Source organism: Pimephales promelas, chromosome 11 (assembly GCF_988280905.1).
Source record: "Pimephales promelas chromosome 11, fPimPro1.hap1.1, whole genome shotgun sequence".
NCBI lineage: Eukaryota > Metazoa > Chordata > Actinopteri > Cypriniformes > Leuciscidae > Pimephales > Pimephales promelas.
The window spans coordinates 18,602,511-18,620,208 of record NC_142779.1 but is presented as its reverse complement, the minus strand read 5'-3'; the positions used below and the strand labels follow the sequence as shown (position 1 = coordinate 18,620,208).

At 37.3% G+C, this 17,698-nt stretch overlaps 1 protein-coding gene across 1 annotated transcript; it reads left to right on the top strand.

Annotated features, from left to right (window-relative positions):
* The first annotated feature begins 4,463 nt into the window (after window positions 1-4,463).
* Window positions 4,464-16,626, top strand: fbln5 (fibulin 5). Its single transcript, XM_039672600.2, has 11 exons — window positions 4,464-4,928; window positions 5,836-5,890; window positions 6,141-6,189; window positions 6,292-6,612; window positions 11,615-11,737; window positions 13,188-13,304; window positions 13,412-13,528; window positions 13,691-13,813; window positions 14,293-14,419; window positions 14,544-14,739; window positions 15,760-16,626. Exons 1-11 carry the CDS (start codon window positions 4,885-4,887, stop codon window positions 15,919-15,921), a joined length of 1,434 nt encoding a protein of 477 aa, XP_039528534.1. The 5' UTR covers window positions 4,464-4,884; the 3' UTR covers window positions 15,922-16,626.
* Window positions 16,627-17,698: the final 1,072 nt, after the last annotated feature.

Genomic DNA, 17,698 nt, shown 5'->3' with positions numbered 1-17,698 from the left:
TTTTTCTGTTTTCACTCTTGTCTTTTTTTCTTTTTTTTAAGCGCTCTGCTCGAGTGAATTTTCCGATATTAAGTTATGGTTCCATTCTAATAATTGGTGTTTTTCCTTATAAATACATCTCATGATAACTATGCAAAAGAACTCTGGTAATTAATTAGTTAATCATCTAAGCCCTGAAATTGTATTTCCATATATTCTACAAGATTTACAGGGGTTTGTTGATCTTTTGCGTCTGTTTTTTTTTTTTTTTTTTCCTACTGCAGACTATGTAATCGCAAGGCTATAATTTAAAAGTCCTTATGAAGGCAGTGGTGTAGAGCATTATCAGACCAGATTAACCTCAAAAGGAAATGTCCGTCTTTCCCAATACGTCTCCAGGGAAAACCCTGTCTGGAATTCCAATTGTAGTGTAACCGCGTCTAATACAGCTGTCTGTAATCTGGTGCATAGATTCTTGGAACATTTAACCATTTAAGTCAAGTGATATTGACATCCAGTTGTGGATTTACAGTACGTGGTCAAAAGTAATATCTGGAGGGGATATGTTTTAATGACCTTACAATTTTTATTAAATCATCAAAATATGAGGAAAATATTTTATATTTTTTTTAAATAAAACCCTAAACTTGGTCAATGTATTTATCTGACAAATTATTTGGCAAAACAAGAAAAGCGGTTTTATTGTATTATGGAAACAGGTTACAGGTTTTGTTTTACTATGCAAAATAAATAAATGAATAGAAAAGAAAACAAATTGACAACAACATTGATTTATTAATATTTTGTTAATTCTATCTTGTTTTTGCTTGTGTTTTTAATTTAGTGTGTTTTATTTGCTTTATCACAAATGAAACATTTTACTTCAAGCACAACTACGCAATACCAAACGTTAAACAAGTTTTTAACAGTATTTGAATTTAAGGAATTTTTTTCTCGGCAGGACATCACTTTTGGCCACTGGTGTAAATACACTCACCTAAAGGATCATTAGGAACACCATACTAATACTGTGTTTGACCCCCTTTCACCTTCAGAACTGCCTTAATTCTGCGTGGCATTGATTCAACAAGGTGCTGAAAGCATTCTTTAGAAATGTTGGCCCATATTGATAGGATAGCATCTTGCAGTTGATGGAGATTTGTGGGATGCACATTCAGGGCACGAAGCTCCCGTTCCACCAAACCCCAAAGATGCTCTATTGAGTTGAGATCTGGTGACTGTGGGGGCCATTTTACTACAGTGAACTCATTGTGATGTTCAAGAAACCAATTTGAAATGATTCGAGCTTTGTGACTTGGTCCATTATCCAGCTAGAAGTAGCCATCAGAGGATGGGTAAATGGTGGCCATGAAGGGATGGACATGTTTAGAAACAATGCCCAGGTAGGCCGTGGCATTTAAACGATGCCCAATTGGGGCTAAAGTGTGCCAAGAAAATATCCCCCACACAATTACACCACCACCAGCCTGCACAGTGGTAACAAGGCATGATGGATCCATGTTCTCATTCTGTTTACACCATCTGAATGTCTCAACAGAAATTGAGACTCATCTGACCAGTCAACATTTTTCCAGTCTTCAACTGTCCAATTTTGGTGAGCTTTTGCAAATTGTAGCCTCTTTTTCCTATTTGTAGTGGAGATGAGTGGTACCCGGAGGGTCTTCTGCTGTTGTAGCCCATCCGTCTCAAGGTTGTGCAAATGCTTTGCTGCATAACTCGGTTGTAACGAGTGGTTATTTCAGTCAAAGTTGCTCTATTAGCTTGAATCAGTCGGCCCATTCTCCTCTGACCTCTAGCATCAAGGCGTTTTCGCCCACAGGACTGTCGCATGCTGGATGTTTTTCCCTTTTCACACCATTCTTTGTAAACCCTAGAAATGGTTGTGCATGAAAATCCCAGTAACTGAGCAGATTGTGAAATACTCAGACTGGCTCGTCTGGCACCAACAACCATGCCAGTTCAGGAGATTGTCTTGACCAGGACCACACACCTAAATGCAATAAAGAAACTGCCATGTGATTGGTTGATTAGATAATTGCATTAATGAGAAATGTCCTAATAATCCTTTAGGTGAGTGTAAATACCTTCAAAAGTTCAGGGTCAGTTTGTTTGTGTTTTTTTAAATAAATTATTTTGCTACTAATACTTTTGATTGCTTTATTCAGCATGCAAGGATGCATTAAATTGATCAAAAGTGCAGTAAAGCCTTACATTATTACAAAAGAAAATTCCTATTTCAAATAAATGTTGTTCTTTTGGAATTAATTCATCAAAGAATCCAGAAACAAGTATGATGTTTTCCACAAAATCATTAATCTACACAACTGTTTATAACTCTGATGTTAACAAGAAATCTTACTTGAGCACCAAATCAGCATATTAGAATGCAGCAGATGCTGTTGATAAATCAGCTTTGCCATCACAGGAATAAATTGCATTTAAAAAAAAAATTGAACTGGATCAAATAAATGCAGACTTCATGAGCACACAAGACTCAAAATAATGTTGTAAGTAATGCTTTGAATGAATGAAAGGGATTTATTTGACACTATTATCATGGTGTATTGTGTTGCAATGTGTTGCATTCAGCACAGGCAGCTGTATTACTGCTATTTCATACAAACTGCATGTAAACAATTACTTTGCTGTAATGGCACATTTGAATTCTAGAAATTATCTGTGGTGCTCTGAAGCAAATCTGTTGCACTATGGTGGAAACACTCTCAATGTGTTGGACATAGTGAATGTAAGCAGGTGTCAGATTGTAATGTGAACATTGCTCACACAGCACTCACAGAGCCAGACAAAATAACCCTGCCCTAACCAGGGAACACCTGCTTCAGCCTCCCACATTCCTTCCAGCCATTTTTCCCGCTGTTAGATTGTGTACATTTGAACCATCATAACTCTGCTGTCTGTTTTATCCAACCCGATCTCACGACCAAGTCGTACGAATTCGACGAATGATTAAAAAGTGGCTAATTCGTAACAATTCATACGACCTCACTCGTACGAATTAATACGATTTTGCTAAATCGTACATATTTTACGAATTGGCCAATTCGTATGAATTCATACGCATGACCTACCCCTTACCCCGCCCCTAAACTTAACCATCACGTGGGTTTAGACAAATCGTACGAATTAGTACGAGTGAGGTCGTACGAATTAGTACGAATTAGCCACTTTTTAATCATGCGTCGAATTCGTACGAATTGGTCGTGAGATAGTGTTGGTTTTATCAGCGTCAGATCAAGTCTAAACCTTTTTTATATCTCAAGATCTCCACCCAAATGGGCTTTTGCCCAGAGGGTCTGTTAATCTGGCAGGCTTTAAACTCACCGAGCCTGAAAATATTTGTATTTCAAGAGTCTAATGAATGTCATTAAACAAATGTTAAGTAAAATCACTGATGCATTTAATGGCCCACTGAACTATTAACTGATGTAACTCAAAAAATCTTTGCCCTTTACAGTTCTGCCACACTGTAAGCCTATTGCCCAAGTTCACTGTTGAGACTGAACGGTTGACTTGATTTCGAGTGTGGCAGTGTGCTGCCTGCCTGGTGATGTGACCATTGAATCCATCTACTTTCCTTTATGCATGCCAAAAAGCCCTGATAAAGTGTCTCAGTCTCCCAGCAGTCTTCCCTGCTGAATTCAGTCAGCATCTGGCTTGCTAGATGCTGCCAAACCTACTCCCAATTAATCAATTGACAAAAGCTGATATATAAAAGGATACAATAAAAACAGTTCGACTGTGTATGTGCAGCCTTCCAGTCAAGTGTGTGGGTCGAGTGTGTTACAGCTCAAAGGTTAGCGCCGGTACAAGATTATTTCAGCATATTTACACTAGGCAATAGCTAATGAGATACAGGTCAAGGTGAGACTGTGGTTATGGTCTGCTATCCAGTCACCGGGCCGCAGTGAACTTTTTATATTGATTTCTGTCCAGACACCAGGCTGCAGTGAACTTTTTATATTGATTTCTATATTCATTTCACTAACACCGTTATGTTTGTTAATTAAAAAGATTTTGTGATATATGCTATTTTTGTAATAAATGCTTTTGTGATGTACTATATTTTGAATGTTTAGGGCAGGCTACAAGTGAAAATTAATTATCTACACGCTGTTTTTTTTTTTATTATTTAATTTTTTTTTTTTTTTTTTTTTACAGGGCCTCAGCCTTAGTTTTGACTTCCTTTGGTCCAAAATATGCTGCCCTGACATTGTTTTACACACCTAGTTAAATTTTAAGACCATAATAGTTTTGTTTCGTAAAGTAATATGGTTTGTGGATATGGTTAATGGGGTACGCCGGAGCTAATGACTCAGTACGTAGCAGTAGTTCCTTCTAAATTTTAAGTTAATTAAGCGTCGTTTTACAAATTCTTTACTCGGTTTTCCTCGTTGCCGTCTTCCTTCTCGTTTTGAGTCTGTGGCAGCTCCCTGTGCGCGCTTTCGTTCCAAAGGGGGCTGTCTATCTTTGATGGGATCCAGCTGTTGACCAAGTGCTCTGGGGGCCCGTTTATTTGCATTGCTAAACAATCCGTGGAGTGGGCCGAGTACGGAGAAATACAGCAAGATTTCATTTTTTTATATTATAGTAGGACCCTCCTTTTACTATTGGTCAATGATCTCACACGTTCTTGCCTTCGGTCGACAGGGCGGCCGCAGCGGGTGACCAAAGCCAAGTGTCTCGACAGTCAAGTGAACGCGCGTACACGGAGGGGGCGCTTTGGGCACTTCATTTTGCGCTTTGGGTCCAGCGAGCCCGAAAAGGTAGTGAAACCACAAAGATCAACTCTTTTCCTATTGCGAGGAGTTAACGGGCTGGTGGTGTGACGTTCTCTCCAGGGGAACCACAAGGATCCACATAAACATGTTATTTGAACTACGTGGCTTGAGTTGGTCGACCAACAAAAGGTGAGTTTAATTACCGGTAGTCAGCTGGTGATGTATGGCAAGCCGTTTTAGCATAGCCTACATTACTTGCATCTTACTTATGCCACTTATTTATTATTTCCTGAGTAATCCTATATTGACTAGCCTAGTATCTCGACTTTTGTAGTGTGTCTTTCAATTAGTCAATACTAATTCATTTGCTATGTCTCCATGCCAGTAGTGACTAGTAAATATTTAATTGTTATGGTGACAAGTTGCTAATTGCCATTGGGTATTTGTAGTTCATTTCTTAGTTCTTGTATCTATTCGAGTAGTTAATATAATCTAGTTTATTTATTATAGATTAGTATATGCCAACACTTAAAATAAAGTTGCTGACTTAAATTAAGTACAATAAACTTGTGTAACTTAAAAAATAGATAAATTGAGTTAAAGCAATGTAAAAACTTATGTTGTCATAACTTAGTGATCATTTCATTTTTTTACAGTGAATTGTTACTATAGTAACATCAACTGCGTTTTGCATTACTAGTAATATTACTATTAACATTGTCACTATTGGGATGGTAACTAGTTGGAAATAAATAAGTGTAAGTAATAAATATGTATAACTGTTGGAATAAGAACTAGAATCTAATAAACAAGACTCTATAGTGACAAATTGAATAGATAGCCACTATTGTATTTTAAATAGAAAATAAGAGCTGGTAACAAAACAGACACTAGATATTTTTAAAGATTAAATGTTAATGTGCATTTTCATAGTACTAAAGATTATGTGAACCATGATAATAAGTCTTTTTTTTGTCAATAGCATTTGTGAGCATTTTTAGTGGTTGTATCAGTGAATAAACCCTTGACGAATTTCAATGTTTTTTGTTTTCAAAATGATTTACTGACATATTTTTGTTTTTTATTTTATTTGTAGAATGTTGTCAATTTTAATATGTATCATATGCTGCATTCACTCTGGGAAAAGTCAGGTAAGTGATTTTTTGTTTTGTTTGTCCTTGAGTCATTCAAGCTCACCAATGTTGTTTGATGTGTGTCATAAGAGTATATAAGAGTATATATTACTATTTCTTTGCTTTTCCGACACTGTTGTACATCTTAAGTTCACATAAATCATATGATAGCAATGCCAAACTACTACAAAAAGCCTTCTTGCTGCACATAATGAACAAAATGTTGTTTATCTACTGGATTGATTATGAAATCCTTATTTTTCTCCAGTCATGCACAGATGGATTTACTTATGACCGTCGTGCCAGACAGTGTATCGGTTAGTGGCATATCAGCTGTCATTATATTAATTATTATATTCATCAAGAACTTGTATTTCAAATACAGCTGTTAATGGGATTTCTCACAAATATATTTTCAGACGTTGATGAATGCCGAACACTGCCAGACCCGTGCCGGGGTGACATGCTGTGCGTAAATCAGAACGGTGGATACTTGTGCATCCCCCGTGGACTCTACTCCCAATCTTATTCCCGCAGCAGCCCACGCTCCTATCCTGAGCCTTCCTATCCTGAAGAGTCCTACCCTGACAGATCGCTTGGATATCCTGAACCATTCATCCCTAATGGTCCTCCTGTGGGAGCAGGTCCTGGTCCAGGCCCTGGTCCGAGCTACCCAATAGTGAGCCGGTCCACTCCCTGCCTTCTCGGATATACACCTGGTGATGATGGTGCTTGTGTTGGTAAGTTTTGCCTTTTGGTTCTATATATTTCAGCATCTTGCACAACATTGTTCTTGGAGGTGTTGGTTAAAGATGCTACCAGAAAAGGTTGTAAATTCAAACACACAAGTTGTAAGTTTGTACACATGCCTGGATTGTTAGGAAGTCTTAGTCTGATTTAACTATTTAAAAAAAGAAAGAAAAGTTTTTAGTTTTGTACAGAAATATATATGCATGGACATTTACTATCTTGTAGTGTGAATTATCATATATGATATGATCTCACTCCAGAAATGAAGCCAATGTAATATGTCAACTAATGACAGATTTGTTTATTAGATTAGCTTTAGTTGTAGCAATGTTTTAAATGTGCATATAATGTATGCCAGACTGAGATTTTAAGGTTCTAAGTACCTAATTCAAGTTTTGTGAATTGGGATGGTGACTAGACTAGAAAAGTAATATTGTATCTAATAGCATCTTGTGTCGAATCGAATCGAATCGAATGACCAATAAGGCCCTACTAGTGGCAAATGGAGTATATATTAGTCACTATTGGATTATTTACTAGAAAATAAGAACAAAACAGATAGTTAGTTTTAAATGTTATCATGCATTGCATTGTGCTTTCGAAGAATAGGTGTACCAATTATTTGCACATGACAAAGTACCAAATTCAAGTTTAGTTCCCAAGAAGAACTTTTATTCTGGCATATATAAAGCCAGTTCTTTTATAATGCATAACACAAGCTAAGAAGAAATCTTTGAAACGTGGTCAATACTCACTCTGGTACATCAAGTTGTGGCCTTATGTTTACTTCATTTTCTGCAATGGGCCATGGGTCTTCTCGCTTTGAAATGAAGCAAAGACTCAGTTCTGTGCTGGACTGTAATTTAGTAACGGCTGTGGTGGGCTGAGTGGCATCTTAAAGACTTCAGCAGAATGAATCTCATAATTTGAACTGGATCAGTCATTAGTGTGGAACCACAAAATACTCTGGAACCTCAGAACAAACTACATCTTGTGATGGGGCAGGAAGACACACAGGACCTGGCATTCAGCCCTGCTCACTGTTCCAACTTTACAAATACAAGAGACGGTTTGTGAATTCCTCATTGGCTGTCATAAATCATCAGTTTGTAACTGGCTCTATGTGGTCTGCTTCTGTTGAAGTTGTTGAGCTGAATGTGGTGTCAGTGATATCTCCTGTGTTTTATTGCTTCCATCTAGATGGGTGTTATGTATTGTGTTATCGGAGTCTTTATGTGTGTCAGCATGTTGACCTATTTCACGTGCCATTTGATAAATGGTAGTACAAATAACCGTGCGCTCTATTTTTCGATATGGTCTGCGGATTTGTCTCGAGTTGGTGCCAGTCTTTGCAGTTAATGCGTTCTCCAGTCTTCCCTTACTCCTCTGAAGAAGCACAGTGATAGATTTGTTACCTTTTTAGCTCAAGGCGGTCGTGTTATAAAGAAGATAGATGCACAGATGCGCTCATTAATGCGCTTTTGCTCATATCCTGACCTGGGAAATACTTGAATTGAGTAATAAAGAGGAATGTTGTTTTCTGTGCTAGATTTTGGACACAGAGTATGAGAGTGAGGTCTTGTAGAGCCATTGAAATAGTAAGCATTTTAAGCTTGGATAAATCGTTAAAAATCCTGAGGACACACCATTGCGGTTTCTCAGCATCTGTGGTCGCTCGCGCCAAACGTGAGGTCATTGGTTGTTGGATGAAATCTGTCATTGGCCAGCTGTGCAACTTGTGAGCTTCCTTTGTACAGTGTGTGTTCAGTATTTATGTATGTTAAGGGATGCTGTTATGGAAGAGAAACTGTACAGGAAGTGTGTGTTAAACCATTCCATCATTCATCTTACAGCTATTGCTGTGATGTTAGCGAGTGTGTGTGTTTGTAAAACTAGGGAATGCCCACTTCTTGCCAGTGGCGCTAAGATGTGATGGACCAAAACAGCCAACACAGTCAGTGCCTGAAATGTGTCCATCATAAGTCCCATCAATCCTGTGTTTAGCCTCTAAAATAAGATCTAAAGCTCACTTATGATTCTGGAATTTGGATGCTTTGCATCAAAATTAAAGAGCTTAAATTATCTTATTCTAGGTGGGAACTTGAAACGGTTTCAAAATGTTGAAACTTGTCTACTGTGGGACTGTAACTGGTGTATGTCAGCAAATGGGGAGTAGGTGCAGTACCGCAGACTAATTAATGTGGTTTAGCTTAGTGGGACATCTGGAAATTGTAGTATGATGTCATTATTAGCTCAGAGTCACTGAACTTAACTGTACTAACTAACTAACTGTAATGCTTTTTTCTTTTAATGTACCGTTCTAATGTTTGGGGTTCGTAAGACTTTTTCTCACCAAAGCTGCATTTATTTGATAAAAAACAAACAAACAAAAAAACGTAAGAACAATATTGTGAAATATTATTATACATTTGAAAGCTTTTTTCTTATTTAAGGTATTTTAAAATGTATTCCTTTTATGGCAAAGCTGAATTATGTCTTTAGTGTCACATGATACATCAGAAATCTCGCAAGAAACGCTTCTTATTTTAATCAGTGTGGAAAACATTATTCTTGCGCTGGTTAATATTTTAAGAAACCGGGATACTTTTTTCCAGGATTCTATGATGAATGCATCGATTTGAAATCTTTTGTAATTATAAATGACTTTATTGTCAGTTTTGATCGGTTTAATGCATCCTGAAAAAAAATAATATATATATATATATATATATATATATATATATAATTTATTATTATTATTATTAAATGTATAATTTTCTTACTGACCCCAAACTTCGAAATGGTACTGTTAAGATTTCATTCATTTACACGTATCAACCATTTATTTTGTACTTAATGTGTGCCAGGTTGGTTATTTTCAAATGTTCACATGTTAATGGTACTTTTTGCCATTGTTTTACTGTATTTTTCTCTCCAAAAAAAACCTCTCCTAAGTTGTGGCTGACCGCTTGCACTAGACATTCCACACTAAACGTAATTACTACTCTGGCTTGCTGTACACCTCACATTAGTACAATGATTCCAGCTAATTCACATACGCTGTGGGAAGTGTTGCTTGACCGGGCTGCTTGAACTATTGCAGTGGTGGATTGTAAATGCCTTTGATATAATTTAAACAACCAGTGTGTGGCAACAGATCACGGGTATTAGATCTCTGGAATGAAGATGTGCGTATAGAAGCAAGAGCTTTGAGTTGGTGCCAGATTCTTGGGTCCTGGATTGACCTCAACATGTTTGTTCATATTAATCATCTACAACTGCATGCCTGAAACGTTTAGACATGCGTGTGTGTGTGTGTGTGTGTGTGTGTGTGTGTGTGTGTGTGTGTGTGTTTTTTTTTATTGTTTTGCTTTGAATATGACATTGACAAGCATGCCTTGACTTATGAGTATGAATTCTAACACCTGTCAGTCAAATGATTCTACAAATTCCCCGCCCTTATTGATTTTACTTTCACCTACAAATTAGAGTGTAATGAACTCTGTTTAACTATTTTGGCATGTGTAAATCCATTTCATAGAATTGCACAGATTTTCCAAACACGATAAAGTCTTCAGATTCCATCTGGGCTTACTTTTAAGGGATTGAATATCTCTGATATGAAGCTTAGATTTAAAGACCTCAACAACATCTGGTATTTGGACCACTTGTTAAGTTTAATGAATTGTATTATAGTAAACTTGTTAAAGGTGCAGTTAAAGTCTTGACTCCGACCACTTGAATGATATCAGTGATCTCTTTTTCTCTTTTACATGCAGACATGTTTATCTCTCTTTCGTTTACAACTATGTCTTTCCTCTGAACCTTATTTAAGTCTCTTTTTGCAAGTCCTGGATCAGATCTAATCCCAAAAATGCTGGCATTCCTAGAATCCCTCAGATCAGACGTGTGTGATGATGATACACATGTAATCCAGATGCTCTCCTTCACTCTCTGGGGTCCTGCTGGGCCTGAGGTGGTTTTGTGTCTCATGTGGCCTGCATCTCTGCTATCTGACCTGGCTGTAATGATTCCACCTCATAATAATGCTTAGTGATATCAGTTACCAACAAGCTGTGTAATTGTGAAAGATTTGAGCTGCCAACACATTGTTTCAATTCCAGGTAATGCAAAACATGTGACTGTCTTTGGGATTACTGTTGTGTAAGGGACTTTCATTGAAATGTCAAAAGCAAGTGTGAATGGGTCATTTAAAACTCATTTAAACATGTGCAGACAGTTCTTCAGTAGAGCTGTGTTCTTGTCTTGCATTTGCTTTTTTGTTGTAGGCCTTTTTGACAACTTTTTACCTGTTTGGATTATTGTGGCTTACGGCGCACCTAGACTTTTTGGACTTTTCAGGCTTCGTGAAGCAACTTATTATGGAATTTCTGCTCGGTTTGCCAGGACCCATTGCATCACTCTACCTATATAGTAACAGCGGGACTGTTGGCAGCTTTGACCAAAGAAACTGTAATTATCTGGCTTTCACACGGTCCCCAACCCCCGACTTCATCATGCCCTCATCGCTTTTATAGTAACAATTGCTTTCTTTTAAAACATGTGACTTCATGGTCTGAGAACCAAGAGTGCTAGTTCGGGTATTTAAGGCATATAATGCCCTCATAAGGAATTGTGCTGATAATGAGCGAGCGAGAGTGGAAAGGGGAGATACTGTATGAATTCCAGTTTTGGAAATGTGTTGTGTAAGACTATAGTTATTTGTGTAAGATGTGATAGTAAGGTTAGATTTATGAGGTCAGGGATGGAGTTGGAGAACAGACCTGCTAAGTGTGAAGTAAAGAACATCGGTCCACATAGAGCAAGCTATCAGTGGGACAGATTAATGCAACCTCATAAATCAGAGAGCTCATTGTTAGTTAAAACAGATGGATTGTTTCAGGCGAGTTTCTAAATTGGACGGCGGTGGGAAAAGCACGTGTCGTGTGACTTGAACTGACAGTGGCTTTCTTTTCTTTTCTTTTTTTTTAGATGTTGATGAATGCGAGACAGGTTCTCATCAGTGTAACCCGACTCAGGTGTGTATAAATACAGCCGGTGGATATACCTGCTCATGTACTGAGGGCTATTGGCTGGTGGGTGGACAGTGCCAAGGTAAGATTACGCATGCCTATTGGCCCTATTTTGATGTTACATGCTTTAATTAGTGAACTCAGAATGCCAAGCGACACAGCATTACATTACACAGTTAGTCCTGTAATAATCCATTTTTTTTTAAATAAACAAATACTTTTTTTTTAGCATGGACACATTAAATCGATTGAAAGTAAAGATATTAGCCAGCAAAACTTTTCTAACATTGCTTTTAATGGAGAACTCAGGTCAATTCTAACATTGAGCTAATTTTTTGTACATTTGGAGTGCTGTCAAAACTCAGTGTTGCGTACATCGTGTTATCGTCTTTTTAAAATTTGCACCCTGTTGACTTCAATGGGGCATGTTATAAACCTGCTTTTAGCCTTTTAACGTTCTTGATTTGTCTTTATGTGTGCACAGCCATGTTATTAAGAGTGACCACGGTCAATCTGACTGCAATAGATGTGAAAGATATGAATAAAAATGATGTTAATTCAGCCAGCTCACATACCTCTATTTGCTTCCTGTTTTCGGTCGAAGCCCACAGTAGTCGATTGTCGAGTTCACGACATGTGCGCAATCATTGGTGAATATCATCTCAAACCTACCACTGTGTGGTGTTCTGAGAATATAAGCTCAAATGGATAGTTCATCCGAATCAGATGTTGAACACACGGAGGAGGTTTGAGAAGATATACACCAATGATCGCGCGCGTGAACTCGACAATCGACTACTGTGGGCTTCGACCGAAAACAGGAAGCAAATAGAGGGATGTGAGCTGGCTGAATTAACATCATTTTTATTCATATCTTTCACATCTATTGCAGTCAGATTGACCGTGGTCACTCTTAATAACACCACTGTCATGGCTGTGCACTCGTAATGACAAATCAAGGATGTTAAGAGGCTTAAAAAAGCAGGTTTAGAACATGCCCCATTGAAGTCAACAGGGTGTGAATATTAAAAAGATAACACGGTGTAGTCAACACCGATTTTTGTTGTTTTTGTCTGTACTGACAGCACTCCAAATGTACAAAAAAATGAGCTCAATGTTAAAACAATGTTAATAAGAAATGTTTCTTGAGCATCAAATCAGCATATTAGAATTATTTCTGAAGGATCATGTGACACTGAAGACTGGAGTAATGATCCTGAAAATTCAGCTTTGCATCACAGAAATAAATTACATTTTAACATATATTAAAATGAAAAATACAGTATTTTTTAAAATTGATAATATTAATAATATTTCACAATATCACTATAATATTTGATCAGCCTTGGTGATCATAAAATACTTCTTTCAAAAACATGACAATATCTTACCAGCCTTAAACTTTTGAACAAGAGTGTATATTAAAATCGAATTACTTGTTTAACAGTTCAATGACATGACATCATAACAGTTGAATTCAGTTGTAACAATTGTTTGGTGTATTTAGTGCTCTCTAACTCACCTTTCTTTAGACATTGATGAGTGTCGCTATGGTTACTGCCAGCAGCTGTGCGCTAACATCCCTGGCTCATATTCCTGCTCCTGTAGTCCGGGATTCCTCCTTAATACAGATAGCAGGACATGCCAAGGTGCACACATACACATTAACATACTCAATCATTACAGTTTAGCTTAAAGTTGTTTTTCACTTCCATCCTTTCTTCATTCTTCCTTCTTCTTTTTTCTCTCTCGCCAGATGTGGACGAGTGTGAGACAACCCCATGCGCTCACGGCTGTTTGAACACATACGGCTCATTCATGTGCACCTGTGACGAGGGCTTCGAGCTCGCCTCTGATGGGACCACCTGCAACGGTAAACAGGGGAGGAGAAGAGATGATTGGAAAGAAGGAATATAGAAAACAGGACTGTCCGGTTTACAGGTTTTTTAAGATGCATGTTGCCTGTATTTGTATGTGTGAGTTTGTGCTTTGAGAGTGTGTAATGTGTTTATCTTCATCAATACATTGTTCTCAGATCTGGACGAGTGCAGTTTCTCAGACTTTCTTTGTCAGCACATGTGTGTGAACACGCCAGGATCATTCTCCTGTGTGTGTCCTTCTGGATATTATGTGTATGAGGATGGAAGGAGCTGTGAAGGTAACTACATTTTTATATTATGTGCTTATTCTCTTGTGCATATTTGTATAAATGTTTCTTTCGCCTTCTAGATTCACTTGGGGAAATATTTCTCACATTAAACCAAAGAAAATTAAAATATGTCATACACACACACACACACAAACACGTCTGGTTCACTATCTTTGAGGGGACTTTGCATAGGCGTATTGGTTTTTATACTCTACAAACTGTATATTTTATCTATCTACCTATTTTGAATAAATAAAAAATATTACATAGTATAATCTTTAAGCTGTTTTCCTCATGAGGACCTCAATTTAGACCTCAATATATAGTATGTGTGTTTGGTATTAGCAAGTTGCTATTGGACAATGCACACAAGAGTATTTTGTATCTACTGCACATTTGAACTTCCTTTACATTGATGGTTTTGTTGTTATTGTTGCTGCTGCTGAAAATGATGATAACCTGACTCTGTTGTGTGTTTGATTTTGAAGATCTCAATGAATGTGAGTCTGGTAACAACACCTGTACAACAGCACAAGTGTGTTTCAATTTCCAGGGAGGTTACACATGTCTGGACCCTCTTAGATGTGACCGACCTTACATAGAGCTCAGTGACAAGTGAGTTTATGAATGCTGATGATAGACTACTTGTTTGCTGTAATCAAAACATGAAGTCAGTCATTTGACTTGTCGGTTTATTGTTGAACAGATGCAACATGTTACGTTCCTCTTTCTCTCGTAGTCAGTGCATGTGTTCTGCAGAGAATCCTGCATGTCGGGAAAGACCCTTTACTATCCTGTACAGGCATATGGATTTGTCTTCTGGCCGCAGTGTTCCTGCTGATATATTTCAGATGCAGGCCACCACACGTTACCCTGGAGCATTTTACATCTTTCAGATCAAGTCTGGCAATGAGGGGCGAGAGTTTTACATGCGGGTAAGTGAGTGGGCTTCTGTCTGTATATCTGATGCCTGTTGTAAAACACTTACTCTACCATTCAAAATTTTGGGGTCAATTAAAAAAAAAAATATATATTCGCCATGCATTAAAGACATTTATGATGTTACAAAATGTTCCCACCATTCAAAAAAAAAAAAGCTTTTTTTTTTACTTTCTGTTCATTAAATCCTGAAATAAAATATATCTGGGTTAAATATTAAGAAGGACAACTGTTTTCACCACTGGTTATACAAAATGTTTCGTGCGTAGCAAATCAGCACATTAGAATGATTTCTGAAGGATCATGTGACTGAAGACTTGTGCTTAAAATTCAGATTTTTTTAAATTGTAAGAATATTTCACAATATTACTGTGTTTTTACTGTGTTTCTTATCAAATGAACGTAGCCTTGGTGAGCATAAGAGACCATTTTTCTGTCAAAAACCTTTAAAAAAAAAAAAATTATCAACCCCAAACTTTTGAAGAGTAGCATATATACCTGTGTGTATATATATATATATATATATATATATAAAGGTGACCACTAGAGGGAGCTGTAGGATTTCAGTCAAAATTACTCTGGAGCCAAACCACGAAGTCTTTATGTGTGTCCCTTAATGAATAAGATGAGGAAATCTTGTCAAAATCAGAATTAATTTATAAAACATTAAGTATTTATTGTCATTTCAACAACTGTGCTGTGAAATGAAATAAAAATACTGTAACCCTTTAGTTTAGGGACCAATTCTTACTATTAACGAGAAGCTTATTAGCATGCATGTTTCTAGGATGTTGGCTGTTTATTAGTTTGTATAAAGCACATATTTAATGCCTCATTCTGCATGACCATATTCTACATCCCTTAATTCTACCCAATACCTAAACAACTACCTTACTAACTATTAATAAGCAGTAATTGTTAATTCATTGTTAATAGTAATTCATAGTGAGAATTGGAGCCTCAATAGTGTGACCAAACATACTTTTCTTATTAACTTTTCTTTCTCTCCACCACAGCAAACCAGTAATATCAGTGCAACTTTGGTTCTGTCCCGGCCCATTAAAGGACCAAAGACCATCGTTCTAGACCTAGAGATGGTTACCGTTAATAACGTCATCAACTTCCGAGGCAGTTCAATCATCCGCCTCACAATATTTGTCTCCGAACATCCATTCTGAGGCTTTACAAATGAATGAACCTCTGACCTCTCACCTCTTCATGGCCCCATACCTCCATCATGGACTTCCTGTTACTGCACTACACTGGCAGCTGCATTTCTTCATTTTTTTTTTTGTTTTGTTCTGTGGTTCTGGACTCTCATGTGGTCATCACTCTTTCTGTCTGCTCTCTAGTGGGCGGAGCTTGTGTTGATCTTTGATATTTCATGATGCAGGTTTTTAATTAGGCTGCCTGGCTGTCGCAGTCACACACATGTAACCGTAAACAGAAGAATATTTATGTTGTGTTTCTTTTGTCTCATTTGTTTGTATTTCCCAATGTGCTTTTTCTTCCCCCAATTTCATTTTTTTTCTCCTTTTTTGTAAAGCTGGATTTGTTTGTCGATACTTTTAGTGACACTTGTGTCACATTGTCTCACTGTGAATGTGAGTTTTTGAGCGCCGCTTTCATTATTTCTTAACCTTTGAATACCCCAAGCAATGAGAGAGCTGCTTGGCTTTCACATTTTCACAATTTTTAAATAACTCTGACAGGAGTCTGCAGTGCATCTTCAGCACCTGTGACCCAGGAAAGTTTTTAAAAAAAATCATTTGTTTGAAAATTATCATTGCATCTGTGCAGAATTTCCTCCGTGTATCTGTTTTTTTATATGACAGGTAAAGAGAGCCTGGTCAATCAATAAACAAAAATTTGATGACCTGAAATTTTGTTTGTTTGTGTTCACTTTTAACAAATTTAGACTGATGCATAGAAACATTATGCCATTAAAGGGTTAGTTCACCCAAAAATGAAAACTCACCCTAATGCTGTTTAAAACCCGTAAGACTTTCGTTCATCTTCAGAACACAAATGAAGATCTTTTTGATGAAATCTGAAATTTTCTGTCAGACACAACTACCACTTTGACACTTCAAAAAGTTTATAAAGAAAACGTAAAACTATGAACTGAGTGATTTAGTCCAAATTTTCTGAAGAGAGTTTATAAACATATTTAATATAAGCTTTTATTCAAATTTAAACACTGGTTTGTGGAAATAAACAGAGGCTCAACCAAACCTGCTTGGCGCGCGAGAACAAACTAAAAATTTATTCAATTAGCTGACGCTTTTATCCAAAGCGACTTACAATTGCTATATATGTCAGAGGTTACATGCCTCTGGAGCATCTGGGGTTAAGTGTCTTGCTCAGGGACACATTGGTGTCTCACAGTGGATTCTCTCACACCAAAGGCATGTGTCTTATCCACTGTGCCATCACCACCCCAAACCTCTTGCTGAAGCTCAAACGTGCTGTGTAACACACAAGAATGAACCACATTGGTTCTTGCTGAAGTTCAAACCTGAAATGAGAATGAACCTCATCTGGTTCTTGCTGAAGCTCAAACGTGCTGCGTAACACAAGAATGAACCACATTGGTTCATGTCAAGCGAACATTCTTGAGCTTCTGTTTACCTCAACTGTTGTGTCCATTGATCAATGTTTATATGTGAACAAAAGCCTAAATTCAATCTGTTCGTCACATTAAGCGATTGAGTCTCTTCAGAAAATTAAGTCTAAACTGCACAATTCATGCTGGATTAGTTTTACGATCTTTTTGTGAACTTTTTGAAGCGTCAAAGTGGTAGGCTAGTTGCGTAGCTGTCTGGGGGGACAGAAATCTTCAGATTTCATCAAAAAAGATCATCATTCATTTGTGTTCCAAAGATTAACAAAAGACTTATGGCTTTGGAAGTGTGAGTAATTACTGACATTTTTCAGTGAATTAACCTGTGATTA

Coding starts and splice junctions, on each gene's coding strand:
- fbln5 (XM_039672600.2), top strand. CDS start 4,885: ATGTTATTTGAACTACGTGGCTTGAGTTGGTCGACCAACAAAAG. Junction 4,929..5,835: donor AGTTGGTCGACCAACAAAAG/GTGAGTTTAATT, acceptor TTTTATTTGTAG/AATGTTGTCAATTTTAATAT. Junction 13,305..13,411: donor AGATAGCAGGACATGCCAAG/GTGCACACATAC, acceptor CTCTCTCGCCAG/ATGTGGACGAGTGTGAGACA.